We start from the raw sequence: 12,912 nt of genomic DNA, 5'->3' as shown, positions 1-12,912 counted from the left end.
TTATGGAGAGTTAGCAGCATACTGGTAAAGTGGACCTCAGATTTAAAGCCTAACCCTGCCAACACATATGCACATAATAGTCAAGGGAGTACTGCCCATAATGTATTTTCAATTTTTTAGATTAAATTTTCCTAGAAACTTCACATAAAATATGTTAAATTATACAATATAATATTTGATCATAAACAAAAAGTGGAGCAATAATGCACTGAGTATCCTAAGAACTAATATTTTAAGTACTATTAAAATTAAGAGTATAAGTTGATGATCTATTTAAGCAAACATCATTAAGTGTACATAATATTCTATTCTACCATATGTTTGTCAAAGACTGATGAGCTCAATAACACAAATGTTTACCACTCTGCATAGTACCACTGACAATCGTCAGTAGAAATTATTTGCTACTGTATTAATCTAGTAGTACTAAGTGAATCAATAAAATCCCCATATTTCTAAACTTTTGTCAATGGATATTATATTACTCTTTCATACAGTATTGCTTATGGTACCCTGAAGAAAAGGATATACATCCTAAAAGGGAAAATATATAAAAAGGTTTATTAAAATCACTATATAATATAAATATTATGTTTATATTTCACTTTTGTGTCTCTTGCAAGTCATGAAATAACTGCAGAAAATACAGCTCTTACCATGACAGCTGGGTAGTGCTCTGTTCCACCCAGGTCTTCCATCATCTCCCATAATACAGGTAAGTGTAGAATACCCTTGAAGAACATAACCTGCATCACAGTAATATGTGACTGTTGATCCCAGTTTATAATCCATTCCAAGTCTTGTGCCATTCATTACATTCCCAGGATCAAAGCAGGACTCACGTAGTTTTGCTACAAAAAGAAAGCAAATGCAAAGTCAATTTTGAGTACACATGGAAATGTTTGATAGATTATTCCTGCGGTTCTTTTAGGTCCCCTCGAAGCTCATAGGAGCCCAACATTTTCTTCCTTTTACACTCCTCAATTCATACTTCATATGTTCTGTATCTCATTGATCTTCTGGTCAATTTAGGAGGACTGGACACAGTACTCTATAATGACCAAGAATTACTCCCAGAGGTGAAAGTAAGCTGGTCTGGTCTGGTCCGGCATACCGTCAAGAAAGTGCCAACCATACCGGCAGGGGCGCTGATGGGGGAGGAGGGAGGGCAAAAGGGTCAACTTCCCTGGGGCCCAGCGATTTAAAAGGGCCCTGGGCTCCCAGCCCCCACAGCTCTGGCGGCGATTTAAAGGGCCCGGGGCTCCCAGGCCCTTTAAATCGCCGCCGAAGCCCCGGGTGGCACAGGCCAGGCAGCGCTGAAGGGCTAGCTGGGGGATTTTGGCCCCAGACTTGCCTCTTCCACCAGAGGCCTTGCCCCTTCCACCCAAGACCCCAACACTTCTGGGGGGGCCAGAGCCACCCCCACGGCACCCTGTGTGTACCAGTAAGTAATTTAAGTTACTTTCACCTCTGACTACTCCCTATATGTAGAGTCATCTCTACAGAACAACCACTCTTTTCTGTTGGTGGATTGTCAATCCCATCAGCAGTGATGTAGTCAAGTAGGAGGCCTGCACAGTGTCCCATGGGTAATTAGGCAAACATGAGTGGTTGTTTGTTTTTAAAATTATATTGATTGAAAACTCAGAACTGAAAAATTAGTTACTACGTATTTTATAATCAAATAAAGTGCACGCAAATAATTAGCATTTCAGATTTGTTCAAAATGAACAGCAAATTTGTATCTACAATACCATTTTTTAATATTATAAAAGTTTTCCCTTTTTAAATGCATTGGAGGTCTCATTATGAAAAGATTCCTGATACTGTATTTATCAAATGTATTTCTTATTTATAACTTCTCATTTTGAAATATTCAAAACCATCTTAACACATGCACATGGTCCTGTTGTTGTTTCTGCCTTCTTTCTGTAATATAAATAATATTTATGCCAAAGAGCCATTAAGAAGGTAACACACTCCAAGCAAATAGCAGCTCAACATTTTTCAATTCCAGAAGCAATATCAAACAGGAAGAAAGTAAATGCACAAAAAAGGAACTATTTGCAATTTAATTTCATTAAACAAATAGTATATGATATCAGAAAATGACACAAGTAGCAAGTCATACATATATATGTTTGTGGTTGTATGGGGGAGATTGGCTTAAAAGCATTACCATAGCTAGCTGATCAAATAGAAGACACCTCACTAGATTATAAGAATTGCATATTTCACTCCCTCATTTAATATGAGAACTAGCAAGAGGAGAGAAATAAAATACTCATATTCTATAATGTTCCAAGTACATCTGCATCAGAATAAAGAAACATGGAATGTCTTTTTCATTATTTAAACTTCATATTTGTCATTAGAGTGTTATGTCCATTTCGATGGTAAAGAGAGCTGTTGCTCCGAACCCTCCTGCTGTGGTTATAGGTAACCGTTATGCTCTTCTTGATACAGGAAAGAAGGAATCACTCCCTACAGTAAAGGAGGAGAAGCCTCGTACCCCTAAGGCTGGAGAGTCTGCTGCCACCACTGCGAATAGGAAACGTAGGGTAGTGGTGGTCAGAGACTCTCTGCTGAGGGGGACGGAGGCGCCCATCTGTCGCCCTGACATTTCATCTCGGGAGGTATGCTGCCTGCCGGGGGCCCGTATCCGAGACGTTACGGAGGCATTGTCGAGGATTATCCGGCCCTCTGACTACTACCCCATGCTACTCATCCATGTGGGCACAAATGATACTGCGCGGTGTGACACTGAGCGGATCAAGAGTGACTACAGGGCTCTGGGAGCACGGGTGAAGGAGTTTGGAGCACAGGTGGTATTCTCTTCAATTCTTCCTGTTAAAGGTAGGGGCCCGGGCAGAGACAGATGCATCATGGAGGTGAATGCCTGGCTGCGAAGATGGTGTCGCCAGGAGGGCTTTGGCTTCCTAGACCACGGGATGCTATTCGAGGAAGGACTGCTAGGCAGAGATGGCGTTCACCTTTCGAGGAGAGGGAAGACCCTATTCGGACACAGACTGGCTAACCTAGTGAGGAGGGCTTTAAACTAGGTTCGACGGGGACAGGTGAGCAAAGCCCACAGGTAAGTGGGGAACATGGAGACCGGGGAAATGAGTCGGAAACAAGAGGGAGTGTGGGCTATATTGGCAGAGAGAAAGGAGAGTCAGGACAAAACTGGGAGGAAAGATCAAACCAGTATCTTAGATGCCTATATACAAATGCGAGAAGTATGGGGAATAAGCAGGAAGAACTGGAAGTGCTAATAAATAAATACAACTATGACATTGTTGGCATCACTGAAACTTGGTGGGATAATACACATGATTGGAATGTTGGTGTGGATGGGTACAGCTTGCTCAGGAAGGATAGACAGGGGAAAAAGGGAGGAGGTGTTGCCTTGTATATTAAAAATGTACACACTTGGACTGAGGTAGAGATGGACATAGGAGACGGAAGTGTTGAGACTCTCTGGGTTAGGCTTAAAGGGGCAAAAAACAAGGGAGATGTCATGCTAGGCGTCTACTACAGGCCACCTAACCAGGTGGAAGAGGTGGATGAGGCTTTTTTCAAGCAACTAACAAAATCATCCAAAGCCCAAGATTTGGTGGTGATGGGGGACTTCAACTATCCGGATATATGTTGGGAAAATAACACAGCGGGGAACAGACTATCCAACAAATTCTTGGACTGCATTGGAGACAACTTTTTATTTCAGAAGGTTGAAAAAGCTACGAGGGGGGAAGCTGTTCTAGACTTGATTTTAACAAATAGGGAGGAACTCGTTGAGAATGTGAAAGTAGAAGGCAGCCTGGGTGAAAGTGATCATGAAATCATAGACTTTGCAATTCTAAGGAAGGGTAGAAGGGAGAACAGCAAAATAGAGACAATGGATTTCAGGAAGGCAGATTTTGGGAAGCTCAGAGAGCTGATAGGTAAGGTCCCATGGGAATCAAGACTGAGGGGAAAAACAACTGAGGAGAGTTGGCAGTTTTTCAAAGGGACACTATTAAGGGCCCAAAAGCAAGCTATTCCGCTGGTTAGGAAAGATAGAAAATGTGGCAAAAGACCACCTTGGCTTAACCACGAGATCTTGCACGATCTAAAAAATAAAAAGGAGTCATATAAAAAATGGAAACTAGGACAGATTACAAAGGATGAATATAGGCAAACAACACAGGAATGCAGGGGCAAGATTAGAAAGGCAAAGGCACAAAATGAGCTCAAACTAGCTACGGGAATAAAAGGAAACAAGAAGACTTTTTATCAATACATTAGAAGCAAGAGGAAGACCAAAGACAGGGTAGGCCCACTGCTTAGTGAAGAGGGAGAAACAGTAACAGGAAACTTGGAAATGGCAGAGATGCTTAATGACTTCTTTGTTTCGGTCTTCACCGAGAAGTCTGAAGGAATGCCTAACATAGTGAATGCTAATGGGAAGGGGGTAGGTTTAGCGGATAAAATAAAAAAAGAACAAGTTAAACATCACTTAGAAAAGTTAGATGCCTGCAAGTCACCCGGGCCTGATGAAATGCATCCTAGAATACTCAAGGAGCTAATAGAGGAGGTATCTGAGCCTCTAGCTATTATCTTTGGAAAGTCATGGGAGACGGGAGAGATTCCAGAAGACTGGAAAAGGGCAAATATAGTGCCCATCTATAAAAAGGGAAATAAAAACAACCCAGGTAACTACAGACCAGTTAGTTTAACTTCTGTGCCAGGGAAGATAATGGAGCAAGTAATTAAGGAAATCGTCTGCCAACACTTGGAAGGTGGTAAGGTGATAGGGAATAGCCAGCATGGATTTGTGAAGAACAAATCATGTCAAACCAATCTGATAGCTTTCTTTGATAGGATAACGAGCCTTGTGGATAAGGGTGAAGCGGTGGATGTGGTATACCTAGACTTTAGTAAGGCATTTGATACGGTCTCGCATGATATTCTTATCGATAAACTAGGCAAATACAAATTAGATGGGGCTACTATAAGGTGGGTGCATAACTGGCTGGATAATCGTACTCAGAGAGTTGTTATTAATGGTTTCCAATCCTGCTGGAAAGGCGTAACGAGTGGGGTACCGCAGGGGTCTGTTTTGGGACCGGCTCTGTTCAATATCTTCATCAACGACTTAGATATTGGCATAGAAAGTACGCTTATTAAGTTTGCGGATGATACCAAACTGGGAGGGATTGCAACTACTTTGGAGGACAGGGTCATAATTCAAAATGATCTGGACAAATTGGAGAAATGGTCTGAGTTAAACAGGATGAAGTTTAACAAAGACAAATGCAAAGTGCTCCACTTAGGAAGGAAAAATCAATTTCACACATACAGAATGGGAAAAGACTGTCTAGGAAGGAGTACGGCAGAAAGGGATCTAGGGGTTATAGTGGACCACAAGCTAAATATGAGTCAACAGTGTGATGCTGTTGCAAAAAAAGCAAACATGATTCTGGGATGCATTAACAGGTGTGTTGTGAGCAAGACACGAGAAGTCATTCTTCCGCTCTACTCTGCTCTGGTTAGGCCTCAGCTGGAGTATTGTGTCCAGTTCTGGGCGCCGCATTTTTAAAAAGATGTGGAGAAACTGGAAAGGGTCCAAAGAAGAGCAACAAGAATGATTAAAGGTCTTGAGAACATGACCTATGAAGGAAGGCTGAAAGAATTGGGTTTGTTTAGTTTGGAAAAGAGAAGACTGAGAGGGGACATGATAGCAGTTTTCAGGTATATAAAAGGGTGTCATAAGGAGGAGGGAGAGAACTTGTTCACCTTAGCCTCTAAGGATAGAACCAGAAACAATGGGTTTAAACTGCAGCAAGGGAGGTCTAGATTGGACATTAGGAAAAAGTTCCTAACTGTCAGGGTGGTTAAACACTGGAACAAATTGCCTAGGGAGGTTGTGGAATCTCCGTCTCTGGAGATATTTAAGAGTAGGTTAGATAAATGTCTATTAGGGATGGTCTAGGCAGTATTTGGTCCTGCCGTGCGGGCAGGGGACTGGACTCGATGACCTCTCGAGGTCCCTTCCAGTCCTAGAATCTATGAATCTATGAAACCTCATTCTTTTTCCAAACATTTTATCAGAACTCACACACCTTATTGGCAGTGTTAATGCTTCCCATATGAAAATCAGTAAGATAACAACTGTTAGATACAATAACAATTGTAGAGTTATATTTAAGTGTTGGCATCTCCATGAAAGGGACCTCTGAACTTAATTGGGGGTGTTCCACTCAGGAAGATCCCAGGTGCTGTGATCCAGCCTTGAAGACTACAAATCCCATGATACTTTGGGGAAGAGACAGACTTCCCTGCCTCGGTTTCAATGGGCTCCATTTTGTGAGGACTTAAAAAATAAAGTTAAAAAAGAGTAGCTGCTGAGCTGTAGGGAGTCTTGTCGGAGCTCTGTTCAAGCAGGGCACGAGCCTGCTGCTGTGGTCCCCTGTTCTGACTTGGGTGCTGAGACTGTGTTATTGGTCCCATGATCAGGGGATGGAAGAGACTGCTTTGTGGAGCTAAGCTCCTGCTAGAAAGCTAGTAGCTGTGCCGAGAAACTGCTGGGGCTTTGGCCAAGTGGGGAGTCAAGGAAGCTATTATTGAGCTTCATCAGAGCCCGGGCAAAGACTGTTGCTATGGCGAGAACTGACTGAGTTTGGGATGCAGTGAAAGCAGTGTGAGTAACCACAACTCTTCTTTTGTTTGTTTGTTTATTTAGGAAAGTGCTTTCAAGGAAAAGGGGATAATGAAAAGACTTTAAGTGGTTTCCTTGAGGCTGAAAAGTGGTCTTGTCTAACCAGGATCCAAGATTACAGACCTCTGGTTATAGCAACGCCTGTCTTCAGAGCGGTTGTGGATCCACAGTTAGAATCGCTCTGCCCGTCGTTGACTTGGCTGGATTACTTTACCGGACCAACCGAGTGATGTCCGCAGCTTCAGTGTCTCCAAGCGCACCCACGCAAGCAATTGTCTAGAACTTTGAAATTCAGAGGAGTGCACACTCAGAGGTGGGGTAGCTGATGCTGGTGTAAATGTACATTGGTTAAGTTTCATTTACTAGTGTAAACTTCATTTATTAATTGATTTAAGCACCTCCTGTTGACTTGAAGGGGTTGTGACATTTTAATTAATCTCAATCTATTATATCCTGTTTTTTTTTTCTAAATTGTTAAATAAAGATTAGGGATATCAAGCGATTAAAAAAATAATTGTGATTAATCGTGCTGTTAAACAATAATAGAATACCATTTATTAATTTTTTATGTTTTCTACAATCACGATTTAAAAAAAAATAATCGTGATTCATTGCAGTTTTAATTGCACTGTTAAACAATAGAATACTAATGGAAATTCATTAAATATTCTGGATGTTTTTCCACATCTTTCCAATATATTGATTTCAATTATAACACAGAATACAAAGTGTAGAGTGCTCACTTAATATTTATTTTTGATTACAAATATTTGCACAGTAAAAAACAAAAGAAATAGTATTTTTCAATTCCCCCATTACAAGCACTGCAGTGCAATCTTTTTTAATCATGAAAGTTTCACTTACAAATGTAGAATTATGTACAAAAATAACTGCATTGAAAAACAAAACAATGTAAAACTATAGAGCCTATAAGTCAACTCAGTCCTACTTCTTGTTCAGCCAATCGCTCAGACAAACAAGTGTGTTCACATTTGCAGGAGATAATGCTGCTGACTTCTTGTTTATAATATCATCTGAAAGTCAGAACGGACATTCACATGGCACTGTTGTAGCCGGCATCACAAGATATTTATGTGCCAGATGCTCTAAAGATTCATATGTCCCTTCATGCTTCAACCACCATTCCAGAGGACATGTGTCCATGCTGATGACGGGTTCTCCTCGATAACAATCCAAAGCAGTGCGCACCAACGCATGTTCATTTTCAGCATCTGAGACAGATGCCACCAGCAGAAGGTTAATTTTCTTTTTTTGGTGGTTCAGATTCTGTAGTTTCCACATCGCAGTATTGCTCTTTTAAGACTCCTAAAAGCATGCTCCATACCTCGTCCCTCTTAGATTTTGGAAGGCACTTCAGATTCTTAAACTTCGGGTCGAGTGCTGCATCTTTAGAAATTTCACATTGGTAACTTCTTTGCATTTTGTCAAATCTGCAGTGAAATTATTCTTAGAACAACATGTGCTTGATCATCATCCAAGACTGTTACAGCATGAAATATATGGCAGAATGTGAGTAAAACAGAGAAGGAGACATACAATTCTCCCCGAAGGCGTTCAGTCACAAATTTAATTCACACATTTTTTTAATGAGCATCATCAGAATGAATGGTGTCCGAAGCATGAAGGGGCATACAAATGTTTAGCATATCTGCCATGTAAATACCTTGCAATGCCGGCAAGAAAGACATTGTACATAAGAAGCGGGCAGCATTATCTCCCGTATATGTAAATAAACTTGTTTGTTTTAGTGATTGGCTGAACAAGAAGTAGGATTGAGTGGAGCTGTACGCTCCAAAGTTTTACATTGTTTTGTTTTTGAGTGCAGTTTTCATGATAAAGAGAATGTACTACAGAACTTGTATTAGGTGAATTGAAAAAGATTATTTATCATTTTTACAGTGCAAACATTTGTAATAAAAAACAATAATATAAAGTGAGCACTGTACACTTTGTATTCTGTGTTGTAATTGAAATCAATATATTTGAAAATGTAGAAAATCATCCAAAATATTAAATACATTTAAATTAGTATTCTATTGTTTAACAGTGCGATTAAAGCTGTGATTAACTGTGACTAATTTTTTTAAATTGCGATTAATTTTTTTTAGTTAATTGCGTGAGCTAATTGCTATTAATCGACAGCCCTAGTAAAGAAGTGTTAACAGTACTGAGTTTATAACTGGTATTTCTGGGTTAGACCCATTGCATGGAGTAGCTCAGGTTTATTTCTGGAGGCTCCCAAGGCCTGTCAATATGTTTGTACCAGGCCCAGCAAGGTAGATGCACCACTAAGATTAATTTCTCCTTATAAGTAAAAGGACTGCAGCAGAGGGGTGGATAGAGGATTCCCACATATCCACCATCACCACTGGGATACTCAGGATCTCCTTTACATTTGACAGGCACCCTGGCACACAGGTGAGTATTGCCTGCTCCCAAATAAACCCAGGAAAGAAAGATGGGATCACATAAGCATAGATAGTATCCATTCAAGCAGATTTATTTTTAGATGCTGCATTCCAGTGTTTGTGGCATCATAATTCTCTCCAGAGTTATGAACTGTGATGTCTCGGAAAGTACAGTGTAACATCAGTGAATGAATGGGCGTGGAGGAGAAAACTGATTATCAAGGGCAAAACGTATACAACACAAATATCTTGAAATCTGTTTCTGATGGGAAATGAACAGAGAGAAGGTACAATTTACTGACATTTCAATAAAACATCAAATCATCCCAGTGCTCCACTTCAGGTTAAATTTAAGACATTGGCCCTCATTTTCAAAGGTCCACAGTTTACCTGCAGGACCGCCTCATCCTAATCATGTCCTCTCTGTTACAACTAGAGACATCATAAAGCTTCTGTGTATGAATTAGAGGTATCTCTGAGACAGGTCCACAAATCTGTAATGCACTTCTAGTACAGAATAGGATGACCACAAAAATCTTCAAAGAAATATGCAATAAAAACATAACATAAATCAACTTAATTTCTCACAATAACACCATGAAAGAAAAAGTCCAGCCCTCCCTACTAAAGAAAGAAAGAAAGAAAGAAAGAAAGAAGTCTTTTGCGTATGTGGGAGATGTCTGGATATGGATACTATATAACAAATTAGAGAGGAAGAGAAAATAAGGTGGATGCAATATCAAAAGCTTCAGTTACAGAACACTCAACACTGAAGGGAGGTGTCTGGGACAGTAGTAATCAGTCACATCATATATCTTCAGTGAGCAGCAATTACAGTTATGCAATTTTCTCTTCTCCAAAGATACAGCTGTGATAGATTCCCATGCATGTTGACTAAGCACTAAAGATGTTGCCATAAAAATAAAGCTAAGATGTATCTTCTCAATAAGTATATTTAAAAATAAAACCTGAAACGTGCAGCACCCTCATCTTACTCATAGAAATCTGAAATAGCGGTTGAATGAACTTGTAAGATGTCTGTAAATCAGATTCTAACATATGACCAAGGTAGTCAAACAGTGTATACAAAGTAAACGGATCTGCAAGGGCTTTCACAACATATCAGAAACCCCTTCCACTTAAATATGTAGGTTTCAGAGTAGCAGCCGTGTTAGTCTGTATCCCCAAAAAGAACAGGAGTACTTGTGGCACCTACATTTGTTAGTCTCTAAGGTGCCACAAGTACTCCTGTTCTTTTTTTAAATATGTAGTATACCTTTCTGAGCAGGTCAGACTGTGGACACAAACTCAGAGACATCAGTCTACTCAGCTTCTACCCCCTCAGGAACCGTGTATTCTGATTCACTATCAAAACAATGCAGATGATGGGCTGATCAATAATTCCTATTGCTTCGTCTGGCCAAATATTGAATCCCTCCCTGATCACACAAATGGCCTAAGGTTTGCATTAAGCACTGTGTGGATGGTGGAACAAAACTAAAGATAGCAATTATTAGATGTGGAATGTTAACACTGACATGCCAGGTCTCACTGGATGCTTTGAGGCAGTTGAAATGCAGCTTGGAGACCAATGCATACATGGATGTTGCTGGTAGAGTCTCAGTGCTGAACTGAGAACTCTCTATATTGGATAGCCCAAGGCAAAAGATACTTTCAAGACCTTTTAGGACTTTTTGCATCCAATATATGGGAAGCAATATCAGAAGTATGGAGAATTTTCAGGCACTTTGTTCAGCTTATTGTGATATCCATGAGCAAATTTCAAAGACAAAGCAGTCATGGTGTGCTCCACAGATCAGGATATTACAGTCATGTCTCTCCCTTATGAACAAACTGCAACTGTACTCTGAGCACTTCTCAAATCCACCAGGCTGCTTCTCCATTCTGAAGGAAAAAGGAGGGAATGTGGGAGACCAAAAAACAAACAAAATTAAAAGAAACTGCAGGTGCAAGGGTTTTGAGGTAGAACCAAATCTCCTTGATGCCAATGGAATCATGACATTCTAATTCATTAGCTTGAGTGTTGCCCCAATCCATATTCCCATCCACACACAGAAATGCCCATCTTAAATAAGTATTGCTTTAAATGCAAGATAGTTGGTCCCTTGAGGGCATGAGGGATGAAACTCAAATGCTACTACACTTGGTCTAGTAATCCAGTGGAGATGCATTTACAGGCAACAGCTCAAATTAAACACAACTCACCAGCTGTTAATCTAATCTCTCTGTGCTGCTAATTAAATCACTCTGTATAGTTTGAGCATTGTTTCACAGCAAGGCTGCTCTCACTCAAACTCTCTGAGCAGCCACACCTGAGTTACTCTATTTGAGTAATTCCACTCGAACTAGTCTACTCTAGTCCAGTGACTTGAGTGGAGTACTTCAAGCTAACTGTTGCTGTGAAGACAAGCCCTAATACAGAGCTGGCCTGGATTAACAACCCCCACCCCTGAATCCACTGCTCTGTACTTTGAGCTATACGAGTTCTCCACCTGGCCTCACATTAGAAGCACAAACCCAAGAGTGACAATCTATCATAATTGCCTATGTGGAGAAAGAACAAGGAAAGGAGCATTGAAGTGGGGGAAGGGTCCTAGTTTAAAAGCATCCAACCAGTAAGTCTGCAAAAGCATTTGGTGATAGAGACATTTTGCTTTTAATTCACTTAGCTTGTTAAATTGGGTATTGGTTTGTGTTTCAACTTTTATTTGTAACCAATTCTGACTTTTATGCCTCATTACTTGCAATCATATAAAATCTATCTTTCTGCAATTAATAAACTTGTTTTATTGTTTTATCTAAGCCAGTGTGTTTGGACTGAAGTGTTGGGGAACTCCATTTGAGACAACAATGTTTGTGTATATAATTTTCTATTAATGAAATTATGTAATTTATATGAGATTGTATTGTCCAGAATGGTACTGGGCAGTACAAGATGCACATTTCTGGGGGAAAGTCTAGGAATTTGCTGGTGTCACTCTGCTGTATAATTCAAGGATGGCAATCTGGCTGGCTGAGGCACTCTTGCAGTATATATCTGAGGGTAATTTACATGCTGAGGGCTGGGTGTGAGCAGGCCAGGAGTGGTTGTTGTCATAGCGAAGCAGTGTAAAAGGCACTCCCAGCTGGAGAACTGAGGGGATGCAGCTGTCTGACAGTCCAGATTGTACCCTGTGTAATGTCAAAGGGAGATTGTACCCTTCAGTGAGGGTCTTTCATCCTTTATTTGGGAGAAGGAACAGACCAATGAATTAGCCTTACAAAGACCCAAGAGTCCATATACCTTGCATTGATTGGAAACTTTTAACATACATCCTTCTGTTCCTGGCAGAACCGGCTCCAGGGTTTTTGCTGCCCCAAGCGGTAGGGGAAAAAAAAAAGCCGCGATGGCAATTGGCGGCACTCCAGCGGCAGCTCCACTGCACCGCTTTCTTCTTCGGTGGGAATTCGGCAGCAGGTGCTTCCCTCCAAGAGGGACCTGCCGCCGAATTGCCGAGGAACAGCCCGACATGCCGCCCCTTCCCCTTGGCCGCCCCAAACACCTGCTTGCTGGGCTGGTGCCTGGAACTGGCCCTGGTTCCTGGGCTGTTTTCAATACACTTGCTATTTATCTTCCAAAATTATCAAAGGATAATTAGGTATGAGACATATTGTCCTTTCAGCCATCCAAGGAAAGCTTATCTTTTTTTTGTGAAGTCATAACGTGGAATCCAAGACTTCATAATCAATCCCATCACAACAGACATTGCTAACACAAGATTT

General features: G+C 40.8%; 1 protein-coding gene across 4 annotated transcripts in view; it reads right to left on the bottom strand.

Annotated features, from left to right (window-relative positions):
- Positions 1–12,912, bottom strand: part of CSMD3 (CUB and Sushi multiple domains 3) — a 1,152,075-nt gene that overhangs the window by 292,529 nt on the left and 846,634 nt on the right. For all 4 annotated transcript variants that reach the window (XM_054020295.1, XM_054020294.1, XM_054020296.1 and 1 more), the window contains one exon: positions 657–851. In XM_054020295.1, the coding sequence (XP_053876270.1) occupies positions 657–851 (195 nt within the window). The remainder of the gene's footprint in view (positions 1–656; positions 852–12,912) is intronic.

This window comes from Malaclemys terrapin, chromosome 2, assembly GCF_027887155.1.
Source record: "Malaclemys terrapin pileata isolate rMalTer1 chromosome 2, rMalTer1.hap1, whole genome shotgun sequence".
NCBI lineage: Eukaryota > Metazoa > Chordata > Testudines > Emydidae > Malaclemys > Malaclemys terrapin.
This window is presented reverse-complemented; position numbering and strand designations above follow the sequence as displayed.